The sequence below is a fragment of the Lepidochelys kempii genome, chromosome 18 (assembly GCF_965140265.1).
Source record: "Lepidochelys kempii isolate rLepKem1 chromosome 18, rLepKem1.hap2, whole genome shotgun sequence".
Taxonomy (NCBI): domain Eukaryota; kingdom Metazoa; phylum Chordata; order Testudines; family Cheloniidae; genus Lepidochelys; species Lepidochelys kempii.
Genome location: NC_133273.1, coordinates 14,862,992 through 14,888,607, shown reverse-complemented (window position 1 = coordinate 14,888,607; position 25,616 = coordinate 14,862,992). Strand labels below are relative to the sequence as shown.

The 25,616-nt window shown below is 48.5% G+C and overlaps 1 protein-coding gene across 2 annotated transcripts; it reads right to left on the bottom strand.

The window, feature by feature from the left end:
• Nucleotides 1-842: 842 nt before the first annotated feature.
• LOC140900096 (solute carrier family 2, facilitated glucose transporter member 5-like) lies at nucleotides 843-23,494 on the bottom strand. 2 transcript variants are annotated; one of them, XM_073316713.1, is made up of 12 exons: nucleotides 23,260-23,494; nucleotides 19,000-19,098; nucleotides 16,790-16,950; nucleotides 15,867-15,991; nucleotides 13,965-14,117; nucleotides 13,746-13,871; nucleotides 11,748-11,935; nucleotides 11,227-11,337; nucleotides 9,635-9,736; nucleotides 9,069-9,144; nucleotides 5,634-5,761; nucleotides 843-4,418 (listed from the first exon to the last, which is right to left on the bottom strand). In XM_073316713.1, the coding sequence occupies exons 1-12, from the start codon at nucleotides 23,314-23,316 to the stop codon at nucleotides 4,182-4,184; spliced, it is 1,563 nt and encodes a 520-aa protein (XP_073172814.1). In that variant the 5' UTR covers nucleotides 23,317-23,494; the 3' UTR covers nucleotides 843-4,181. The 2 variants fall into 2 exon arrangements, with proteins under 2 accessions (XP_073172814.1, XP_073172815.1); XM_073316714.1 differs by lacking the exons at nucleotides 19,000-19,098; nucleotides 23,260-23,494 and having other exon boundaries at nucleotides 15,867-15,924; nucleotides 16,790-16,818.
• Nucleotides 23,495-25,616: the final 2,122 nt, after the last annotated feature.

Sequence of the window (25,616 nt, the reverse complement as noted above, 5' to 3'; positions counted from 1 at the left end):
GCTCGAACCTCACTATGAGCTTCACTAGGAATCTTACTCTGAGCCTCACTCTGTGTGGGTGTAGGGGCCAAAGGAGACACAGGATCTGCCATTACATTTGGGGTGGGGGTCCAGGGACTGACATTAATTGCTACCGGGCCAATCGGGGTTAAATTACAGAGTTATAAAATACCAGTACGAGACCACAAGGTCATAAACAAGTAAGCATAAGAATGCTCATTCCACTTCCCCGTTCACTGACAGAACAGGAGTAACTGGAGGATTATATTATGATTTAGTGATCCTCCGGGAGGCCACTGTTCCTGGTCCTCTAATTGGTACTGAGGCCAGTCAACCATACAAAATCACTTCAATTTACCCTTAGTCATTGGATCTGATCCAAATACCTTCCAATTTACTAAAATACACTCTAGGGGTGTGCACTGTACCCTACCTCCTGTGCTCTGTTCCTGTCCCATACCTACAGGGTAACTCTGGGCGTCCCCAAGTTCAAACAGAGAGCACAATCCGGATTTCACAAAGTTCCTACCTTATCTGAAGGACCGGTTCCTCCCACCGTCACCCTCGGTACTTCTCCACTGTGTGAGTGCATTGCACCGTCGTGCCCTCTGGGGTCGATCAAACTGCGTCTCCTCCGAGGCCCCTGATGAACTCACCGGTGCACGCTGGGCGTCGGTTGTCGCTGCAATCCTCGACAGCCGGAAGGGATCCGGGCAAGGCTAAATTGCAGCCTCACGCCCACCCAGGGACGCCAAAAGCTGTTGCCGGCACCCAGTGCCCACAGGCAAAACAACAGCAGGGGTTCGTTGCCCGGTGTGCGCCATCCAATAAACACAACGGAGTGGAGAAGCAGAAAAGTTTATTTGGAATTCCAAAGAAAGGTACAGGGAGAGAAATCTCAAATCCTGCACACCAGAGCAGGTCATTACACACACTTTTATATTCCTTAATGCTACTGCACTACACATCAGCCAGTCAAAGCTTTGCACAAATACTCTGCCTTCCTTATATGGGTTACAACAATGTTTATTTCCTGCAACCTCTAACAAGCATTCCTAGCAACTTAAACAACCAGCACATCCTGTCTGGCCTTGTAGCTGTCTCTCCGGTTATCTTTAACTTGGCGTCAGCAAACCTTACACTATGAGGCATTATCTACAACAGCAACATTGTTTTAAGAGCAAAAGAGGTTACTCAAACCAGCCAGGCCTGAGTTCTATTAAGGGGGGTTGACAAGAAGGCCTTAGGCCTTCAGCAGGGAGACTTCCTCGACCCTTATGGCCTTCCATCCCCTCGACTTAACTAGTGGCCATGCCCTGGGGTCTCCAACACTTGGGTGGCTCTTTAGGCAACATTGGCTTGAATGGTGGAATGGGACAATACTTCCAGCGATGACGAAAGCCAGAAAGTGCTCACAGGGGCTCACAGCCTGCTTGCTTAGCACTGACCTGGGAGGGGTCTAGTTAGCTCCAAGCTGGTTTGTCCCAGCCCTGCTATGTGTGACAGAAACTGCATTAGGGATAGTTAACCGGACAGGCAGCACCAGGGGCAGCTTTAGTGGGGGTTCATGGGTTCAACAGCACCCACTGAGATCAAGGGTGCTGATCAGGGGTGCAAAAACACCCAGAGTAGCAGAGGGAGGGAGGGCGAGGACCTGCATTTGCTCCATTGCTGAGAAGTCATGCATGGCACCATGGCTTGGACCCTGTGTCACGGTGGCACTGTTCCCGGCCACATTGCTGCATGATGTTGTGTGATGCTACAGAGGCCCGAAGAGTCAAATCTGCCAGAGGGAGCACCGGGGCAATACCCCTACATGTCCCGGTTTCCAGGCAGCAGGAACGCAGGGGCAGGGTGTTAGGCTTATGGTGAGAGCTATCCCACCTCCGCACAGCCAGGTCTGGATGCTGAATGGAGTCGTCTCCCACACTGCATCCCAGGCGGGGTCTCTCTTGCTGCTGGACAGACCCTAAGTCAGCTGCATAGAGCAGGTCCTGAGGGTGAGCCAGGGCCCCTCACTGACCTACTCCCTACCAGCCCCAGAGCATTCATTGTACCATGCTCTTGGTATTTTTTTGTTTTGTTTTGTTTCGTACCGGAATTACACCAGAGTTACGTTGCACCCATTGAATTTGCAGCCTACATCCACCAACAGACAGCACAGTCTACTGGCCAGAGCAGGGCTGGAAGGTAGGCCCTTGTGGGATCTAATCCTGGCTCTGCAAATTTCACGGCCTCAGTTTCCTTATCTGTAAGACAGGGACAGCGATACCCGCCTCTCCAGAATTTGGATGAGTTTGCAGAGCACTTTGGACATGCTACTTAAGCATTAAGTGACAATTTTTTGCTGGCTGAGAGTTAGGGCCCACAGTTAGCTCAAGCTGTGAATGAAGAGAAAGGAGATTAATTTTCTAAACCCAAACATTACCACCAACATTCACGCTAGTGCTGGCAGGGAGCAGCTAGTGCGGACTCTACTCTCTGGCTTCTTTGGATGCTCCCCCACTGTGGGAGACATGCAGACAAAGTTTTGAATGAAAAAGCAAAGGTCCAGTCAGGAAGCTGCTCCCTCACTGAAGAGAAACCCTGGTCATCACTTGCTGGTCATCACATCATTTGCTCCAACCCCTCAGACAGAGACAAACACCTACAAGATCTCTATCAAGCTTTCTTACAACTACAGTACCCACCTGCGGAAGTGAAGAAACAGATTGATAGAACCAGAAGAGTTCCCAGAAGTCACCTACTACAGGACAGGCCTAATAAAGAAAATAACAGAACGCCACTAGTCGTCACCTTCAGCCCCCAACTAAAACCCCTCCAACTCATTATTAAGGATCTACAACCTATCCTGAAGGATGACCCAAAACTCTCACAAATCTTGGGAGACAGACCAGTCCTCGCTTACAGACAGCCCCCCAACCTGAAGCAAATACTCACCAACAACCACATACTACACAACAGAACCACTAGCCCAGGAACCTATCCTTGCAACAAAGCCTGTTGCCAACTGTGCCCACATATCTATTCAGGGGACACCATCACAGGGCCTAATAACATCAGCCACACTATCGGAGGCTCGTTCACCTGCACATCCACCAATGTGATATATGCCATCATGTGCCAAAAATGCCCCTCTGCCATGTACATTGGTCAAACTGGACAGTCTCTACGTAAAAGAATAAATGGACACAAACCAGATGTCAAGAATTATAACATTCATAAACCAGTCGGAAAACACTTCAATCTCTCTGGTCACGCAATCACCGACAAGAAGGTCACTATCTTATAACAAAAAAACTTCAAATCCAGACTCCAGCAAGAAACTGCTCAATTGGAATTCATTTGCAAATTTGATACAATTAACTCGTCACTGGACAAAGTGATGTCCTTCGCATTTGAGGACTTCAATTGCACAGATATAGGTGTGAGGTTTTTTTTGCAGGAGTGGTGGGTGAAATTCTGTGGCCTGCATTGTGCAGGAGGTCAGACTAGATGATCATAATGGTCCCTTCTGACCTAAATATCTATGAATCTATGAAACTTAGGCTTGAATAGAGACTGGGAGTGGCTAAGTCATTATGCAAGGTAGCCTATTTCCCCTTGCTTTTTCCTACCCCCACCCCCCAGACGTTCTGGTTAAACTTGGATTTAAACTTGGAGAGTGGTCAGTTTGGATGAGCTATTGCCAGCAGGAGAGTGAGTTTATGTGTGTGTGTGTGTGTTCCCGGGGGGGGGGTGTGTGAGAAAGCCTGGATCTGTGCTGGAAATGACCCACCTTGATTACCATGCACATTGTAGGGAGAGTGGTCACTTTGGATGAGCTATTACAAGCAGGAGAGTGAGTTTGTGTGTGTATGGGGGTAGGGGGGGGTGAGAAAACCTGGATTTGTGCTGGAAATGGCCCAACTTGATGATCACTTTAGATAAGCTATTACCAGCAGGACAGTGGGGTGGGAGGGGGTATTGTTTCATGGTCTCTGTGTGTATATAATGTCTACTGCAGTTTCCACGGTATGCATCCGATGAAGTGAGCTGTGGCTCACGAAAGCTCATGCTCAAATAAATTGGTTAGTCTCTAAGGTGCCACAAGTACTCCTTTTCTTTTTGCAAAGACAGACTAACACGGCTGTTACTCTGAAACCTGGTCATCACTGTGTCAGTCGGGACGCTGGACTGGATCAGAGCACACTGGCTGAGTGTGCTTCTTCCTTCTTCTTCGGTGTCTCTGAGGCAGGCTGGAAATCATTCAGCTTTTGTTTGTCCATCTGGATTTCTACCTTGTTCCTCTTGGCCATGCTCTGATTGATCTCCATGAAGGTTTTGCCCTTGGTTTCGGGGACAATGATGAAGATGTAAATGACGGCGACCAGGCAGATGGCACAGAAGACAAGGAAGCAATAGGCTTCAAGCCCTTTCTGGAGGAATGAAAACCAGAGGGGAAGGAGTCAGGGAACATGTAGAGGATGCCAGTTATGATAAGATGGAGGCTCTACAGGGCCTGTGTCACATAGTTTGGAAATGCAAAACTCTGCAGCAGCTGTAAAAAAGGCAGCAGCATAGACCCTTATTTAATTGTAACCATGTGAAGATAGTCGAGGTGCTGGATTCACAGCCCTAGGGACTAAAGGCCTGTGTTTTGTCACAGAACCGGCACAGCCTGGGATGTGGACCTGATCCTGGTGTCTTGCACGTTGGGTTGTTCATTCACACCCATGCAAGGTGAGTGGTAAACACCCCCAGTTCTAAGGTGGTAGTGGTTTTACGCCCACTTTGCACAGATGTGAAAGAAGATACAAGGCAGGGCAGGTCGGGCACCATCGCAGTACAACCTGCCCACACAGTCATGCCAATGCATGTCCATGCTGAGCTAGAGGGATCGTTTCTCACAGGGAGAAGTTTCATCTCCATGGCCCATTCTGGGCCCAATCCAATGCTCACTGAAGTCAGTGGGAGTCTTTCTGTTGGCTTCAGTAAGCATCAGAATAGGCTGTTAATCCTGTCTGGCTAAGCATTTACATCGTACTTGCCACTTTGATACCTGAGCACCTTAAAATGCTCAAGAAATCTCTCCCCCATTTCTCCTGAGACTGCCAGCAAGTAGGGGGGAAGAAGTGGGGCTGAGAGTTTTATCTATCCACATTTCATATCCATGCAAAGTGAGTGGAAAATACCCCCAGTTCTGAGGTGGTAGAGGTTGTCAGATATCAATAGCTTGGGTCACTGCTGACTTGGGCTGGCTTTGAACCAGTGACCCAGAGGTGAAAGACTATAAATATCTTTAATTTCCCTTGAAACATCTACTCCCCACCACGGAATCCTCTGGAAGATTTTTGTAAACTTTCAATTCAGCACTAGGCAAGGGCCCGAAAGAGGAGCGAAGATATACTGGGGGCCAGATCCTCAGCAGACATTGAAGTCAATAAAGCAATGCTGATTTACATCAGATGAGGTTCTGGCCCTTTATAGTTAATCCTCCACCCATGCATTCTGGGACTAACTGGGGACTTTGAAGTGTTAAGAGTAAAAAAGGGCCAGTGTTCCCCTTTAAGACCATCCCCCCCGGGCAGGAGGGTGCTTCTAACCTCAGGTGACAAACCCCCGTGAGACTCTGGAGATCGCTCCGCACTCACCACCATGTAAAGGAAGACGAGCCCAACCGTAAAGTTGCAGAGCCAATGCACAGATCCACCCACCATGAAGGCCGCAGGCCGGGATGACTGCAGGAACATTTCAGTTATCATCACAGAGGGGATTGGACCTTGAAGAGAAAGAAGAGTCTGAACATTTTAAGAGGCATTTCCCTCGCCCAAATCCTTAGAAGGCGCGGGACTGAATGTACAATAGAAGGCGATGGTTTCTAAGGCACTCGTGGTTACAAGTCCCTGGATAAACTAACTACAGGAAGAGATGGAAAAAGCAGAATGGAATGACTGTAACTAGCCATTGTCGTGGTCCTGAGGCTAGCTGCACCTCTGTCCCCCGCTCGTCTCTGAGCGCACCCCTCAGCTGTCAGGCCTCCTGCCTTTACCTTACCTAGGGCGGAATTCCGCAATTCTCCCACTGCTAGACTGGGCCCTGGATTACAGCCCCCTGCGTATCCACAGAGCCTACCCAGCAGGTGTGACAGAGCTCTGGGAGCCTGTAACCCGTGTTATCCAGTGATCCAACAGCCTTCTTAAACCAAACTGTTTGTCCTCACAGTGGGTACACCGAGGAAGATGAAAAGGATTTTAAAACAAGAAAGAGCCTGCTCTCGTATCTATCTTACCTAAGGACCCCCCCTTCCCCAGAAGGCCTGACTTCTTCCAACACGTCACCATGTGCCTATGTCAATCTCAAACTGGTATCCAGCAACAACCTGCCTCTCCCTTGAGAAAATCCCTATATGCCCAGCTGGGCTGCCACATCGACACTGCTGTTTTCAGCAGTGCTCAAGCATGTCAACACACACAGCAATCGCACCGGAGATCTCTGATGGGGCAAACTGGCTTCCTTGAGGACAGCTGGCTGTCGTAACAGTTGCTGCTGTCTCTGCGAAAGAAACTGACCATTGGGGAAATTCCTGGTTGGGGCAGGAGGGGCAAAGCTCCCTGAATGGCAATCTAAGATAAGAAGCCCACTGCCACCCATAATTGGCAGAGGGGGGCAGTTTCCCCCAGCCCCTCTGTTTGAGAGGACCCCCAAACCTGTGGAATTTGAAGGTGTTTGTGATGTGGCGCATGGGGTGGCTCCAATCTGGTTTGGCCCAGCCGCTGAGGGTGCTGAGCCAGTCCACCGGGTAACAACCCCACTCACTCAGACTTGGCCTGGCCATCTCCCTGTCCCATCAGAGGGGCGGCTGGGACAAACCGGAGTGGCCCTGCAACTTTGCGTGCTAGGCCGGAATGCCTGGAGCGGGGAGCTGGGCCCAGGAGCCGCTGCTGCAAGGTGAGTGTGGGCCAGGCTCATTCTCCAACTCCTGACCCACCTGCAGCCTAAGTTTCAGGGGAGGAGGAGTGGCCTCAGTTTCAGATTTTGCTCCCTCTCCTCCCCTGCCCCGTGCAGCCCTGAATAACCCACTGATTTATCAAATTACATCCGGATCAAAAGAAAACGGGGAAAGGGCTGGGCAATCATTCCCTGGCTGAGAAGCTAGTAACTTGTCAGCAAGTTAAAGAAGTATGGGCTGGATGAATGTACTATAAGGTGGGTAGAAAGTTGGCTAGATTGTCGGGCTCAACGGGTAGTGATCAATGGCTCCATGTCTAGTTGGCAGCCGGTGTCAAGTGGAGTGCCCCAGGGGTTGGTCCTGGGGCCGGTTTTGTTCAATATCTTCATAAATGATCTGGAGGATGGTGTGGATTGCACTCTCAGCAAATTTGTGGATGATACTAAACTGGGAGGAGTGGTAGATACACTGGAGGGCAGGGATAGGATACAGAGGGACCTAGACAAATTGGAGGATTGGGCCAAAAGAAATCTGATGAGGTTCAATAAGGATAAGTGCAGGGTCCTGCACTTAGGACGGAAGAACCCAATGCACAGCTACAGACTAGGGACCGAATGGCTAGGCAGCAGTTCTGCGGAAAAGGACCTAGGGGTGACAGTGGACGAGAAGATGGATATGAGTCAGCAGTGTGCCCTTGTTGCCAAGAAGGCCAATGGCATTTTGGGATGTATAAGTAGGGGCACAGCGAGCAGATCGAGGGACGTGATCGTTCCCCTCTATTCGACATTGGTGAGGCCTCATCTGGAGTACTGTGTCCAGTTTTGGGCCTCACACTACAAGAAGGATGTGGATAAATTGGAGAGAGTCCAGCAAAGGGCAACAAAAATGATTAGGGGTCTGGAACACATGACTTATGAGGAGAGGCTGAGGGAACTGGGATTGTTTAGTCTGCAGAAGAGAAGAATGAGGGGGGATTTGATAGCTGCTTTCAACTACCTGAGAGGTGGTTCCAGAGAGGATGGTTCTAGACTATTCTCAATGGTAGAAGAGGACAGGACAAGGAGTAATGGTCTCAAGTTGCAGTGGGGGAGGTTTAGGTTGGATATTAGGAAAAACTTTTTCACTATGAGGGTGGTGAAACACTGTAATGCGTTACCTAGGGAGGTGGTAGAATCTCCTTCCTCAGAAGTTTTTAAGGTCAGGCTTGACAAAGCCCTGGCTGGGATGATTTAATTGGGGATTGGTCCTGCTTTGAGCAGGGGGTTGGACTAGATGACCTCCTGAGGTCCCTTCCAACCCTGATATTCTATGATTCTAAGTGTTTACAGCCAAGGCAGAGATAACTTAGACAGAGGGAAGAAAAGATCTTGCAGCTCACTCACAAACACACGGCTGCAGAAACTCGGTCACTCTGCACTGAGAGTCTCCTGTCTGCAGCCGGCATTCCTGAGCCAGTCCCGCTATGCACATAGATGAGGAAAGGGTCGGGGGGATGGCAGTTTCCACTAGCCAGCGAAACCCTTGCAGGAGCTTAAGAGACAGTATACTGCAGTGTTGGGAATTGCTCCGCAGGGCTCCTCCTGTGAACGAATGCAGGGCACCTCTGCTGTAGTGGGGCAGCACATCTGTCAGGAGGTGCAGATCCAGGACAAAGCCTCCACGACTATGCACATGCTGCACCCACCCACTTCATGGCACAGCCAGGTCAGAATTTGGCTCTTAGGGGGCAGCTGCCTTTTGCTCCACGTGGAGCATATAAATGCAAGAAAGCACCATTCAGATTAAACTGGTGTGACTCACCCTCCAAGGAGGGTTTTGCTCCAAAATTTATTGGGCATGTCTCAGACACCAGTAAGACTGTGTCTTTATAGAGCCTCTTGAAAATAGAAGATCACATCCTTCTCTTACCGATACACTCAGACACCCCTCCTTTAGCTGGCATGAGAAGGGGCCTGCGTGTCTGGGGAAGAAAGCCCTGGTCCCTGGACCATGCGTGCAGCCTAGCTGGTAACAATCAGATCTGTATCGTTACTGCGAAGTCACACGGCCAAGCAGAAACACACCAGCTCATCTCTGCATCAGCCCAAGTTGCTGTTTAAAGTTTATGTCTTTGTTTTACCATCCTGGGCACACTTACTAGCTCCGATAGCATGTCCAATGATATAGGCGATGACGCAGGCTATGCTGAGGTACTGCATCCAGGAGACAGTGGCCTGTGGGGAATTCAATCACTGAATTACAGTCAGTTCTCTACTAAAGTGGCCAGCAAAGTCAAGGCGCCGTTTGCAAGCAGACTGTGAGACGCTGTATACCCCAGGGTGTCTGGCTGAGATCGTGAAGGGGATGGGTCAGACAGCATCACTAACTGGCCTAAGTTTACAGCTTCAGCTGGAACCTCACTTCCTATAAGCAGCCCCAAGGGGCACTACCAGAGATGCACACCGTGGGCAACGGTCAGAAGAACTTAGAGGGAGGGAGGGAGAAGCAACCAAATTCAGCTCTGAGTGCACTCACTGCTAACCCAACCATGTAATTAATGGAAGTCCTGCTCTTTCCCAGCAGGGTTGCTGCTTCCCACTGTGGTTTGTACTGGGAGGCCTTGCGTATTCTCCCGGTTAGCTCTGGAAAGAGTGACCCTGCCCACATCCCCTAGAGGGTCCACAGACAGACAGAGACTATCACCTAAGCCATCCGGGTACGTACCTGGAGGTTGAGGGCCATTGTTAATATAGCACAGGATATACAGCAGATCCCAAAGCCAGCGAGAAGCAGAAGTCTCCTCCCCAGGGACTCAATGATGAAAACCTGAGGGACACAACACAAGAGGGTGAGAAAGGGGGCACCAAGGGAACCCAGCATTCTTTGTCCTGAGAGGAGAAAGTGGGCAGGGGGCTGTCAGCTGTTAGGGGCAGGGTGTTCTGAGGAACCTAGCGCTTTGCAGTTCTGCAGGGAAGAGTCCACTAGAATTTAAGGACAAGGAAGCCAACAGGGTTCTATATAAGTGTCCTAGGGTTCTCCAGGAATTACTCTAAAAGCCTCTAGAATTTAATAGAGAACAAGATCCCCTTGCTATAGGGTTTTTTATAAAAGCCTGTGGGAAGTCAACAGCAGGGGGATAATTGTCCAGCAAATTCTAGAGGATGGGTCCAAAAAAAGAATCACAACAAAAACAAAACAAAACACCAACACCAAACAAACATATAGAGAAGTTTATATTTTGTACATTCCAAGGGGCTGTTCCATTAGGGAAAGTTCAGTATTACCAGTAACGTGTGGATTGGAAATAAAATAGAAACCGTGAAAGCTGGGGGAACCCCCTCTGCAGATGCTTAGCACACTTGTAGGGCAGTCAGCAGTCCCTACCATGACTGCCTAATCCAGGCCAGGATTTAGGGAGACCCTGTGCACTGACACTGGACAGACCAAGCTGTGCTAGTCAGTCCGAGGCAGACAGAACCACAAGATGCGCTGGGGTCCAGCAGCCTCAAGAAGGATTCCAGCCAAGTCCTGTCTCTTCTCTCCCATGAGGGGCACTGCAGCATTTATACTGTGCTCTTCATCCACAGATGTCAAAGCACTTCACAAGGGTGGATAAGCATCATTACCAGTGTTTCACAGATAGGGAAAACTGAGGCACAGAGCAGTCAAATGATTTGCTCAAAGTCACACAGTGAGCCTCTTGCAGACCTGAGAATAGAACCGCAGGTCTCCTGGTACCAGGCCCTATTCATTGCACCAGTTAAAAAAGACACCTTTCTTTTCTCATGGCTGCCTATGCATTCTCAGAGCCCAATCACCTGTCTGAGTTGAAGAATTTTTTCTCCACCCTAGCATCAGGGGTGTCACTAGCAATCAGTGATTCATAGACACATGGGCAGGCCTGTTGCCTCCAAGGCCATGGAACCATATCCACAATCTCCCAGGGCAGAGATGCCATTATACCCATCCGTTACAGTAACACAGCAGCTGCAAGGACAGAGAGTGCACTAGCATGAGCAGCAAGAAAAGACCTGGTGAGGAAGCTAAGTAGATCCTGCCATTTCCCCAAAGAAAGTTGAAATGGCATGCATTGGTGTAACCCAGCATATGCCCACTATTACATGGCATGAGTTTAAGGAAACAATTTGCCTCTCTGTTTAGTATGACTTGAGCACTAGGGGACTTTTCCTCTAAATGTGGGAAGGGGCAGTTGTGTTAATGGTAATGGTATAAAGGGGCCAGAGAGGTGGGCCATGGGGGGATTAAAAGTGGGCAGTGGGGGAATTAGAACCTGTAGGGCAGTGGGAGAAACTTACCGCTACACAAGTCATGAACACATTGACTGCACCTATCCCCACGGTGACATACTGCACGTCGTTTTTATTCACACCTGCAGACTCAAAGATTTTGTCTGTATAGTAGAATATCTGCAATCAAACCATACCTGCGGTTATACTTAGCCATTCATAGATGGGGGGAAGGGGAGGCTCTGACTTGGGCAACTCCAGGCTGTAAAAGCAGCCAAACGCAAATCCAAGATCTGAACTCTCTCAAACTTTGGAGACAGCCACATCTGGCTCCAGCTGTTGTGTCTGGTTTCTTTCTCCATAAACTTCCAAACCTGAGACCCCTGGGCAGAACCCTCCTAAACAGTCAGATGCTGATCCAGACTTCGTGGCATGGGACCAATCTCATATCCCAAGGTCTAGACTGGGGTTTTGTGCCCATCTGGAATGGGTTCTCGTATCTGTGTCAACACTGCGGTGCCACTCTTGCCTAAGAACTCAGGTCCTCTCCTAGTCCACCCGACGATCTTCCCGGGTGTTCTCTCACCTACCGCATTAACTCCAGAAAGCTGCTGGCCCATCATCATGACAATGATGGAGATGAGCTGCCACCGCAGGGCCTGGAAGGTGCAGAGGTTGAACACGGACAGACGACCTTCCAACTTTTCTGACTGGTCTTCCTGACGCATCTCTTCGATCTCATCATCCACGTCATCCCAGCCTCTCAGCCTCTTCAGAGCTGGATGGGAGGAGGGAAGGGGAAGTTGGATTTCCATGTAATCTCAGCTCGGGGGAGGAGGCTGGAGTTACAGAAACTAGAGGGGGAACTGAGATACCCCAGGAGCAGCAGAGCAGTCTTGGCCACTTCTGCACTGTGGGAAACATAAAGCAACCAGCAACAGCCATAGGACTGGAGGGGGGACCAGAGGGCCACGGGGTCCTTCGTCCATATGAGCCAACAAAGGAACAATGAGAAGGGGACCAGAGTTCCCCTCACGAAAAAGCACTTCTATCCTGCACTTGATTATGAGGCCCAGGTTTCTAACGAGAGTTCTGAGAGCTCCAACCCATCTTCTTGCCATCAGAGTTAAGTAGTTTGTGTTCTTGTGGTGAGAGCAAGGAACTGAGGGGAGCCGGAACTCCTGACTCTGCCACTGACCATTTTTCTTACTCTCAGCAAATCCGTTATCCTCTCTCTGTTCCCATTTCAGCCCTATCGCGTAAAACTGGAGTTATATGTACTTGCTGTACAGGGAAGCATAAATGACCTACTGTTTGCCAGGTATAAAAGGGTCGCACCAGGAGCTTAATTCAGCCTGACCTGACTTTTGGTTCAGGATGTTTCCCCATAGCATATTCCCATATATCAGGGAATCATAGAAGTGAAGGACTGGCAGGGACCTCGAGAGATCTTCTAGTCCAGTCCCCTGCACTCAGGGCAGGACTAAGTATTATCTAGACCATACCTGACAGGTGTTTGTCTAATCTGCTCTTAAAAATCCCCAGTGACGGAGATTCCACAACCTCCCTGGGCAATTTATTCCAGTGCTTAACTACCCTGACTGTTAGGAAGTTTTTCCTAACGTCCAATCTAAACTTCCATTGCTGCAATTTAAGCCCATTACTTCTTACCCTATCCTCAGAGGTTAACGAGAACAATTTTTTTCCTTCCTCCTTGAAACAACCCTTCATGTACTTGTCAACTGGTATCATGTCTCCCCACAGTCTTCTCTTCTCCAGACTAAATAAACCAAAATTTTTTCAATCTTCCCTCATAGGCCATGTTTTCTAGACCTTTAATCATTTTTGTTTTTCTTCTCTGGACTTTTTCCAATTTGTCCACCTCTTTCCTGAAATGTGGCACCCAGAACTGGATGCAATTTTCCAGCTGAGGCCTTATCAGCATGGAGTAGAGCGGAAGAATTGCTTCTCGTGTCTTGCTTATAATGCTACTGCTAATTCATCCCAGAATGATGTTTGTTTTTTTTTGCTACAGTGTTACACTGTTGACTCATATTTAGCTTGTGATCCACCATGACCCCCAGATCCCTTTCCCCCATACTCCTTTCCAGGCAGACATTTCCCATTTTGTATGTGTGCAATTGACTGTTCCTTCCTAAGTGGAGTATTTTGTATTTGTCCTTATTGAATTTCATCCTTTTTACTTCAGAGCATTTCTCCAGTTTGTCCAGATCATTGTGAATTTTAATCCAAAGCTCTTGCAGCCCCTCCCAGCTTGGTATCATCCACAAACACTATAAAAGCGTCCTCTCTCTGTCATTATCTAAATCATTGATGAAGATATGGAACAGAACCACCTGACCCATTGCTGTGGGACCCACTCATTATGCCCTTCCAGTTTGACTGTAAACCACTAAGAACTACTCTCTGGGAATGGTTTTCCAACCAGTTCTGCACCCACCTTATAGTAGCTCCACCTAAGTTGCATTTCCCTAGTTTGTTTATGAATGGAGACCTAGTTTCAAATCCATGCCCCTGGTCCTTCTCCTACTTCTCTTGCTAGCAGTGCTAAGCAGCCGTGGCTGTACCTTGCCTGGCTTGTTCTTCATTGCCCTTCTGTATCAGTAGGTACCTGGGACTCTCAGGAAAGAAGGGCAACAGGAAGAGTTCCACAACTGCAGGGATCCCAGTTAGCCCTAATAATACTGGCCAGCCTGCAACAGACAAACAGATAACAAGGTGCCCAGTGAGAGAGCTCATCCACTGAGGCGCAGTCAGAGACCCTCCTCCTCAGACTGTGGCTTTACCTTCACGGGTTCCAAGGATGTTAGTAAGACCAAGGATCTGAGCTACAAGGATGCCAATGGTGATGAAGAGCTGGGGCATCACCCCGACCGCACCTCTCAGGTTTTTGGGGGACATCTCTCCCAGGTACATGGGAACAACATTGGAGGACAGGCCTAGGTGAAGAGAGAGAGAGATTAGTCCTGCTCTAGGATGTGAGCGGTTGCTGTAACACATGGACGTTCAGGGGCTTGACCAAGGTATTTTTTCTGATGATAACAGCTGACCTCCTTGTGACAAGGGGCTGGATGGCACTGGAGCCTGGAGCTTGCTTTCCGCTGCTATATCCCAGGTTCACAGCTAGCCGAGGCTGGCAGTGGCTGAAAGCTTATTGCCACCGGATGACCACTTTGGCCTGTGTGAAGGGAGCCAAGGACATTCTTCTCCCTCCGTCTGAGCTTAGAATAAAAGAGTAGGTGGCATCACCTCCATTCCTAGTCTGAAGGTGTCCATGGTACAAAGTCCATCACCTCAGCTGGCATCTTTATTGGTCAGCCTCAGTAGAAAGGCCAAAGGTCGAATGGGACCATTCTAGCAATGAGCTCGAATTTCCCTCTTGCCCCGGCAGCTGGTATTCCAAGGCGGGGACACTTGCACTGTTGCTTCCCACACTGTATCCATTCCGTGGATAGACAAGGCGGTCGCTCTCCAGGGCCAACCCCTGCCCATGGCACCCAATTCACGGACACAGAAATGGGCTGTTTGTCTAAGCTCTGAGGCCCCATCTATACTAGGGCTCGGGCCAAGTTAGGGTACCTGGTTACAGCATGGGTTAGCATCATAGGACTAATCACGTGCCCATAATGGGGTTAGGATTCTGAACTGCCCAAGGTTTCAACCCCATTACAGGGACACAGTTAGGTCTTGTCTACACCACAGCTTTAAGCCTGATTGTAACCAGGTCTCTCCTGACAGGGTTATAGCTAGAAGAGATCCAGCTAAAAATGAAGTATTTAATTAAGCTGAGGAGTTTGGAGCATTTAAAACAAAATGACAGAATGGGCTCAAGCTGAAAAATTTGGGTCCCAAGTTTTGGGGTGACAGTTTTGGTTTGGGCCCCCTCAGCAACTCAATAGCACAGCACTGCCTAAGCCAACCGAAGACCCCAACCACTGCTGACAAAAGGCTCAGGGCTCTGATGCAGCCAATTTCTCGAAGGAAGCATCTTTCTCCCAGCAGGGCAAAAACCGCCAGCAGGGGGCAGCCAAGTGATTCTCAATATGACCTGAGCCATTCAGCCTGCTGCCCCTGCTCTGAACAAACCCAGCTTCTGCTTTGGGCTTTCAAAACGAGTCTAGTGGAAACAGCAGTTTCCTCTTCCACTTCCAGAGGAGCAAGTTGTCACAAGTACTAAGCACCCAAATGAGGCTGTTCATATGGTCTGTAAGAGAGAGAGACCCTTTCCCTCCTTTATAAGCCTCCTGATCAACTAATTGCCCTGAAAAGTTTTGGAGTGAGCCCTCATGGCTTGGGATGTATTTTGTCAGAGGCTGACTGGAGCAGATATTGTTACACAGAGAGCACACGGTTACTGAGAAATGAGTCATCACCAGCAAGGCCGCGGCTGTCATGACATATGGAACCACAGTCTTTCTTAAACAGTATACATTTATTAAAGAAAACAACTACATTTACAGACTTCCATGGAGCTCAAGTTCCAGCCTGGTCTCCTTCGTTTACCGGGAACCACACCCACTCTGCACACAGCACAGACTGAGACAGACATGGAGACACTGCATTGTACTGCAGCAGGTACTGTCCCTACAATATACTCCTCGCAAACCAACCCGCTATGACACACGCTCCAACCTGGCCCAGAAAATCCTACCCCTTTGTCCTACCCCTGCGTACCGCCTTTCACTCACCTGCACATATTCCCACGATGATTCGTGAGAGGATGATCACCTCAAAGGTCTTTGCCACCTTGGAGGTTCCCATGAGAATGGCAGGGACAATGGAGAAGATGTTATTTATCAGCAAAGTGCCCTTTCTACAGAGAGATCGAGAGGGTGACAGTTCTGGCTTATCATCATCATTATTTGTACTGTCGTATTGCCTAAAGGCCCCAACTGAGATGGGGCTCAGGTGCACTAGGTGCTGTACAAACACATAGCCGGACACAACTGCAGCCCCAAAGAGTTTAGAATTTAGATAGGCGTGACAGACAAAGGAAATATTATCCCACTTCGCAGGTAGGGAACTAAGGCACAAAGAGGTTGAGTGTCTTATCCAAGGTTGCTCAGGATGCCTGTGGCAGAACTAGGAACTGAACCCAGTCCAGTACTTCAACCACAAGCTTGTCCTCCCTCTCAACTATCCTCGCTCTCCTCTGGAGGATTTTTCCTGCATTTAACACAGGAAAGCAAGTAGCTGAGACGAGAACAGTGGGGAAGGGCTCACCAGAGACATAAAAAGCTACAATGGGATCTAACCAAAAGTGCCTTAGATAAACTAAGCTGCTTAAAAATTAATAATAAGATAGGGGCTAAGAGTGTAAAGACTATAGGCCTTGGCATAGCAAATGATACATCTGGCTCAGTATCATGTCTGCAGTATGGTCATGTCCAATCCGTCCACAGTGCAACCAGATGGGTTGTTCTGCAGATGTGGGAGGGTGGATTCGTCTCTGATCCAAGTGGCAAACATTGGTCCGGTGGCATAATGTGGAGGGTGGCTATGGTAGGATACTGAATCAGATGGACTCATGAGAAGACCTTGATTCAAACCACAACAAATGGCTTCTGAATGGACTACAGACCGTCCATCTTATGGTGCCTCTGTCACTCACCTGCCACATTGGTTCACCAGAGGGCCGACCATAAGGGACCCAAAGAAGCCTCCGAGTGGGAACATAGACACCGTGAGAGACCAGAGCAGCATTTGGAAGCTACTCTCCATTGGGATGCCCTTCCTATCAAAGTAGGTTTGATTGTAAAACTCTTGCATGAACTAGAAAAGATACAAAAAACAGACTTAATAGGCTTGGCAGGGGGGAAAATGACAAACACGGTTATTCAGGTTATAAAAGCAGCAGGGGACCAAACAGTGTAAAACTCCATTGAACAATTTCTTGGTGAAAGAGGAAGATTTGTTTTAAGAAAAATACAACAGAAGGTTAAAGAAACCTACAGTAGAGTGGTGGGAGGGGCTACCAGGCCAAGTATGTACCTAGGGTCTCAGATGGGATTGTAGCTGCATGGCTAGCCCCTCCCACTGTTTGTGCTGCTGTGATTAGGCCGTTGTTTTTAGTGTGCAACCTCAGTCAGAGCTAGTGTGGATATGCCTGCGGGAGCTGGAATTACACCTCCCAGGTGCAGCGTAGACACACTTATACGGAGAAAGGGCACAGCCTTAAAGAGACAGGGCACAGGGAAATGTAACCCTGGCATCCCATGATAAGTGCTACCCGGGCAGGATCACAGGGAAGACATGCATAGATAAATAGGAGACCAGCAAACGATCTGGGGGAGATAAAGGTCCCATTCCTCAGTGAGGCTGAACTTGGCTTTAGAAAGCAGGATTTTAGGAAGATCATAAAAGGAGGAAGTGCAATAGTCAAGCCAGGAAGTGGGTATGTTAGCACACAGAGCAGAGGGAGAGTCCACCTGAAGATGAATTTTGGCAGTACACTGGAGGATGGTGACTGGTAGATTTGGAGGAAAAAGGAAGTTGGGGTCACAGATGGATCCAAAATTTCAGTCCTTGGGAACAAAGTCTACTTGTTCATGAAGACAAGGATAGCCATAATACAGTGTTATGGGACAACTAGTTTTGTAGAGAAATGCCAAAAGATGGATGCCAGAAGCCCAGGATGGGATCTTACCCGTGGTCCAGCCCTCTCAGCTTTCCCTGATTAAGGATTTCAGGACTGTGCTTCATTATGTTCTTTCCATCTCTACAGCTGTCCAGTATATGTGCACAGGGAGAATTCCACACTAGCCAGATGGCTTGTGGAGTTAGAATTCATATAGAGTGGGTTATGAGGTTTCGAAAGGAAAGGGCATCAAGAAAAATACATTCAGAAAGGAAGAGGAGCAGGAATCAAGTGTTAGCAAGCAAAGCCTAGGATGAAAAGAACAGAGCCAAATTCAGTGGTATCCCGAAGTTATATTTCATGCCTACAGACCACGATCACTGCATGCTAAGAACACACGAGACAGAGAGAGGAAACAGTTAGGGCACTTCTTCTCCCTTGGGGGATTCCTTGGCACCAATGTGATATATGCCATCATGTGCCAGCAATGCCCCCCTGCCATGTACATTGGCCAAACCGGACAGTCTCTAAGTAAAAGAATAAATGGACACAAATCAGACGTCAAGAATTATAACATTCAAAAATCAGTTGGAAAACAGTTCAATCTCTTTGGTCACTTTACAGACCTACAAGTGGCAATATTACAATAAAAAAACTTCAGAAACGAGACTCCAACGAGAGACTGCTGAATTAGAATTAATTTGCAAACTGGACACCATTAAATTAGGCTTGAATAAAGACTGGGAGTGGATGTGTCATTACACAAAGTAAATCTATTTCCCCAGGTTTATTTTTCCCCCCTACTGTTCCTCACACGTTCTTGTCAGCTGCTGGAAATGGCCCATCTTGATTATCACTACAAAAGGTTTTTCTTCTCTCCTGCTGGTAATAGATCACCTTAACTGATCACTCTCTTTACAGTGTGTATGGTAACACCCATTTTTTCATGGTCTGTGTGTATAAAAACATCTTCTGTATTTTCCACAGTATGCATCTGATGAAGTGAGCTGTAGCCCATGAAAGCTCATGCTCAAATAAATTCGTTAGTCTCTAAGGTGCCACGAGTCCTCCTGTTCTTTTTTCTTGGCGCCACAGTAATCCCAAGGCAGAGGGAGTTCAGAAAGCCTAGACTCTGCATATAAATGTGCATGCGTGCACACTCCACTGTTACTAGTCTGCCACTTGTTTGTGGCCCCCATCCCCCGCACTTTCTAGGCTGTTTCCTGCACCCCAACTCAACCTACCACAGCTGGAGCGTTGATCACGGAGACATTGTAACCATACTGGAAAGACGATCCAAAGGTGGACACCAGCGTTACACCTGCGAGCAGAAGTGTCATTTTCTGCAAGAAAGAAGAGCAGTTACATGGGTGGAAATAGCATTGGGGTGTTTCTCTTTGTGTGCGCATATATATAAAAAACTCAGGACATTCGTTAAAGCAAAAGACACTAAAAAAATTGGGCTCCTGGCCTTGTGTTTCTTTTTAGTGTAAAAGGAACGTCTGATAGATTGTTTACACTACAACTCACTTTATTCTGCTTGATTTTTCCCTTATTTGAAGCTTCAATGCAAACACTCTTTCTCTAGAGTATCAATTGGTCGTTGAAGTCAAATAGATGCCAATAGCCAAAATAAAGATCATAAAATTTTGCAGAATGAATAAACATCTCTTCCCCTCGCAGTTGCTCTATTTTCTTTCTCATGGTGGTTCTGCCATCAGCATTTCCGAATCAAGCTGCTTATGGGCCCCATTCCAGCTGCTATTAAACTCATTTGGAACCTTTCCACGGACGTCAAATCGTGCCCTGTAGGAGCCGGGCTTTGCAGTTGCACAGAGGGGAGAAATAACTGGCTTGTGCAGGGCCTGAACATGAACGTTGTTTGTGGGCACAGAGCCCTTGGAGACACCAGCCACTAACAACAGTCCAAAGTATTCCTGGTTGCTCCTGACTTCTCAAGCTGGAGCCAGCTGTGCTGCAAACAGTGCTGCCTTTTAGAGCTCTCTAAATCACTCTGTTGTTTCCTGTGGGCAATCAAATCATATTTCCATTCAGCCATAGGTTGTTTTCTCCAGCTACTATTAGGCTTAATGGCTCAGAGCCTCAGCCCATCTATTCTAGCGCAGAGAACTTGTTCAGCCTCTCTAACTGGAGGATTTCTCCAGAGTAGCCAGTAGTTTGCTTCTCTACAAAAGAAAAAGGACACTAAACTTTCTAAACTACTACATGCCACAAGGGGCCACAGCAATGGTTCCCTCAACCCACCCAGCAATATTGTTAACCTATCCAACTATACTCTCAGCCCAGCAGAAGCAGCTGTCCTATCTCGGGGCCTCTCCTTCTGCCCCTCCACCCCCATGAACATGATACAGTTCTGTGGTGACCTAGAATCCTATTTTCGACGTCTCCGACTCAAGGAATATTTCCAACATACCTCTGAACAACATACTAATCCACAGAGACCTCCCTACCAACACTACAAAGAGAAGGATTCTAAGTGGACTCCTCCTGAAGGTCAAAACAGCAGACTGGACTTCTACATAGAGTGCTTCCGCCGACGTGCACGGGCTGAAATTGTGGAAAAGCAGCATCACTTGCCCCATAACCTCAGCCGTGCGGAACACAATGCTATCCACAGCCTCAGAAACAACTCTGACATCATAATCCAAAAGGCTGACAAAGGAGGTGCTGTTGTCATTATGAATAGGTCGGAATATGAACAAGCGGCTGCTCGGCAGCTCTCCAACACCACTTTCTACAAGCCATTACCCTCTGATCCCACTGAGAGTTACCAAAAGAAACTACAACATTTACTCAAGAAACTCCCTGAAAAAGCACAAGATCAAATCCGCACAGACACACCCCTGGAGCCCCAACCTGGGATATTGTATCTACTACCCAAGATCCATAAACCTGGAAATCCTGGGCGCCCCATCATCTCAGGCATTGGCACCCTGACAGCAGGATTGTCTGGCTATGTAGACTCCCTCCTCAGGCCCTATGCTACCAGCACTCCCAGCTACCTTCAAGACACCGCTGACTTCCTGAGGAAACTACAATCCATCGATGATCTTCCTGATAACACCATCCTGGCCACTATGGATGTAGAAGCCCTCTACACCAACATTCCACACAAAGATGGACTACAAGCCGTCAAGAACACTATCCCTGATAATGTCACGGCTAACCTGGTGGCTGAACTTTGTGACTTTGTCCTTACCCATAACTATTTCACATTTGGGAACAATGTATACCTTCAGATCAGCGGCACTGCTATGGGTACCCGCATGGCCCCACAGTATGCCAACATTTTTATGGCTGACTTAGATCAACGCTTCCTCAGCTCTCGTCCCCTAAAGCCCCTACTCTACTTGCGCTATATTGATGACATCTTCATCATCTGGACCCATGGAAAAGAAGCCCTTGAGGAATTCCACCATGATTTCAACAATTTCCATCCCACCATCAACCTCAGCCTGGTCCAGTCCACACAAGAGATCCACTTCCTGGACACTACAGTGCTAATAAATGATGATCACATAAACACCATCCTATACTGGAAACCTACCGACCGCTATTCCTACCTACATGCCTCCAGCTTTCACCCTGACCACACCACATGATCCATCGTCTACAGCCAAGCTCTGCGATACAACTGCATTTGCTCCAACCCCTCAGACAGAGACAAACACCTACAAGATCTCTATCAAGCATTCTTACAACTACAGTAGCCACCTGCGGAAGTGAAGAAACAGATTGATAGAACCAGAAGAGTTCCCAGAAGTCATCTACTACAGGACAGGCCTAACAAAGAAAATAACAGAACGCCACTAGCCGTCACCTTCAGCCCCCAACTAAAACCCCTCCAACGCATTCTTAAGGATCTACAACCTATCCTGAAGGATGACCCAACACTCTCACAAATCTTGGGAGACAGGCCAGTCCTTGCCTACAGACAGCCCCCCAACCTGAAGCAAATACTCACCAGCAACCACATACCACACAACAGAACCACTAGCCCAGGAACCTATCCTTGCAACAAAGTCCGTTGCCAACTGTGCCCACATATCTATTCAGGGACACCATCACAGGGCCTAATAACATCAGCCACACTATCGGAGGCTCATTCACCGGCACATCCACCAATGTGATATATGCCATCATGTGCCAAAAATGCCCCTCTGCCATGTACGTTGGTCAAACTGGACAGTCTCTACGTAAAAGAATAAATGGACACAAATCAGATGTCAAGAATTATAACATTCATAAACCAGTCGGAGAACACTTCAATCTCTCTGGTCACGCAATCACCGACATGAAAGTTGTGATATTACAACAAAAAAACTTCAAATCCAGACTCCAGCAAGAAACTGTTGAATTGGAATTCATTTGCAAATTTGATACAATTAATTTAGGCTTGAATAGAGACTGGGAGTGGCTAAGTCATTATGCAAGGTAACCTATTTCCCCTTGTTTTTTCCTACCCCCTGCCTCCTCAGACGTTCTTGTTAAACCTTGGATTTGTGCTGGAAATGGCCCACCTTGATTATCATACACATTGTAAGGAGCATGGTCACTTTAGATAAGCTGTTACCAGCAGGAGAGTGGGTTTGTGTGTGTGTGTGGGGGTGTGTGTGTGAGAAAACCTGGATTTGTGCTGGAAATGGCCCACCTTGATTATCATACACATTGTAAGGAGAGTGATCACTTTAGATAAGCTATTACCAGCAGGAAAGTGGGTGGGAGGAGGTATTTTTTCATGTTTTGTGTGTATATAAAAAGATCTTCTACACTTTCCACAGTATGCATCCGATGAAGTGAGCTGTAGCTCACAAAAGCTTATGCTCAAATAAATTGGTTAGTCTCTAAGGTGCCACAAGTACTCCTTTTCTTTTTGTGAATACAGACTAACACGGCTGTTACTCTGAAACCTAGTTTCCCTACTGTTCACACTCAGCTTCTTCAGATGTCTCAGCCACGTCCATGCAAAACAGAGATGCCGAGAGGTTGTGTGACTGCCCCAGGTTACGCAGTGAGTCAGTTTCAGAGGTGGGATTAGGAGTTCCTGGCTCCCAGCCCCATGCCACCCCATCTCCAGTATTATAGCAGTGTCTAGAGGCTCCAAATGAGATCAGGGCTCCACTGTGCTTGGTGCTGTACAAATGCACAGTGAGACACAGTCCCTGCCCCTAAACGTTTACTGTCTAAACAGACAAGACAGACAAAGCAAGGGAGGCACAGAGAGGCAAACATGACTTGCCAAGGGCTCACACAGCAGGTCAGTTGCAGAACCTGGAATAGATCCGAGGTCTCCCAATTCCGGCATCCTAACCACTAGACAACACAGCCTCAGACACAAATAGGTCTGTAACCATAATAGCCCACGAGCATCAGTTTTGGGACTGCTAACCAGCTTCCCTTTTCTCTCCCCCACCCCCATTTTCCCCAGTGAAACTTTTCTGCAGCCTTCACCATATCATCCAGAAAGAGCCAGGTAAACTCACCCCCTTCCTGCCCCTGCAGGTGTCAGAGCGCTCCCTCTTCTCCTTCGTCAGCTTCATTTTGGTGTGTGATGCAAAAAACGTTGATTTCAGGCTTTTATAGGCAAAGTGGGGCAGGGGACGCCCCAAGAGGAAAGATAATGCATGCTGGCTGCTCTGTGGGTGTGACAGGGAACACCCAATAATACGCTTTATTGCCTAGTACAATCAGTCTGTCCTCTGGACCTTCCTGGGGGCTGCATGGCTCTCGCATATCTCCCGTATGGCTTGGCATTCCCTTCCTCTGTCCAAGGTCCCATCCCCACAAAGGTCAGAATCCCACGTGCCAAGCCCATGCTCAAACTGGATCGCTGCCACACTCCCACTCTGGATGTTTGAAACAGCTCCTTGCTGTCATAGCCGTGGGGAAAGCAGCCGGAAACTCCACTGCAGCATGCTGGCTCTGCCCCGGGGAGAGCAGGTTCACTTCTGCAGATGTAGCCGTAGGATCCATCTCAGCCCTGCGTGGACAGAGCCATTTTCTCGAGTGCTGTAGGTTGTGCTTTAGTTAGAGGCACCACAGTCGAGGAGCCTGAGCCAGGAGCTCCTGGAGTTCGCAGCCTCTGGGGCAGCATGGGCAAGTTCATTTCACCTCGCTGGGCCTCATTTTCTCCATGTGTAAAATCAGGGTACTATCCCACACCCAACAGCCCCTATTGAACCTGTATTATCTGCCAATGATCCAGCCACTGCGGCATGCAACAGTGAGACTGCAGCGTCTGGGGGCCACTGCTGGAGGGCTTGGGGGGCCGGGGACGGGGGGAGGCATTTGTTTGAATGACGCTTTTGTAGTATTCGGGAAAACATCAGGCGGTACCTAGCCAGGCAATTAGAGGAGCAGAGTGCTCTGAGCACCCACTAACAACAATGGATGGTGAGGGTGCTCAGCACCTCTGAACTGCGGGTCGTGCACACTGCAAGTCCTGAGTATTGCTCGTTAGTTACAGCCTCGTCCATCTCCCACCCCAGACAAGAGAAAACCCTCCTCTGTGCTGCACAGGGAAATGACGATAGACGCCGCTGTGTATTAACACAGTTGTAGTTGGCAGGGCTCTGAGACTAGCATGAACAAGGGTTACAGAGACTCAGCCGACAAAGATTGGCATAGGGCCTAGAGAGCATCTGTCTGTCCTCACGTAGCCTCTGTCTCGCTCCGGGCCCATTTAAACTACAAAACGTACCCTGTCTGAGCACTGCGCTCGAAGGGTCTGATCCTGTGGCCAGTGGGAGCCTTGCCATTGGCTTCAGTGGGGACAGGCTCAAACCCTAACTATGCGACAGCCTGCTTTTAGTCCTGCCAGAGGGCATGGGACCAAACTGGGTTAGAACCGTCTCATGGCAGCAGGTTGCCTCCCTGTTCTTTACACCGGAATACAGCCCAGTGTGCAGCATGGAGGAGCCGTTTGCAGCTGGCTGCTCGGGGCATTGCTGCAGGTCATGGCATGTTCAGAGCAGCACATTTCACCCATCTCTTACATTTTTGCTCAGCTGTTTGATCTGCTGCTTTTGCCCCCAAGCATATTAACCCCTTCGGCCCCTAAGTCTTTTACTACCACATGCAAGGTGCATGCACGGGGCTGGGGTGGGGGGTGAATGGCTGAATCATAGAATATCAGGGTTGGAAGGGACCTCAGGAGGTCATCTAGTCCAACCCCCTGCTCAAAGCAGGACCAATCCCCAATTAAATCATCCCAGCCAGGGCTTTGTCAAGCCTGACCTTAAAAACTTCTAAGGAAGGAGATTTCACCACCTCCCTAGGTAACGCATTCCAGTGTTTCAACACCCTCCTACTGAAAAAGTTTTTCCTAATATCCAACCTAAACCTCCCCCACTGCAACTTGAGACCACTACTCCTCGTTCTGTCATCTGCTACCACTGACAACAGTCTTGAGCCATTCTCTTTAGAACTCCCTTTCAGGTAGTTGAAAGCAGCTATCAAATCCCCCCTCCTTCTTCTCTTCCGCAGACTAAACATCCCCAGTTCCCTCAGCCTCCCCTCATAACTCATGTGTTCCAGTCCCCTAATCATTTTTGTTGCCCTCCGCTGGACTCTTTCCAATTTTTCCACATCCTTCTTGTAGTGTGGGGCCCAAAACTGGACACAGTACTCCAGACGAGGCCTCACCAGTGTTGAATAGAGGGGAACGATCACGTCCCTCGATCTGCTGGCAATGCCCCTACTTATACATCCCAAAATACCATTGGCCTTCTTGGCAACAAGGGCACACGGTTGACTCATATCCATCTTCTTGTCCACTGTAACCCCTACGTCCTTTTTTGGCAGAGGTTTCAACTCTTCTCTCCGTTCCAACTCCGAGAGC

Excerpts from the sequence above, each read along its gene's own strand:
- LOC140900096 (XM_073316713.1), bottom strand. The coding sequence starts at position 23,316 with ATGAAGCTGACGAAGGAGAAGAGGGAGCGCTCTGACACCTGCAGGGGC. Across the intron at positions 16,951-18,999 it reads TGATCAACGCTCCAGCTGTG|TTCATGCAAGAGTTTTACAA; the intron begins GTAGGTTGAGTT and ends TATCTTTTCTAG. Across the intron at positions 14,118-15,866 it reads CATCGTGGGAATATGTGCAG|GCCTGTCCTCCAATGTTGTT; the intron begins GTGAGTGAAAGG and ends CTCTTCACCTAG.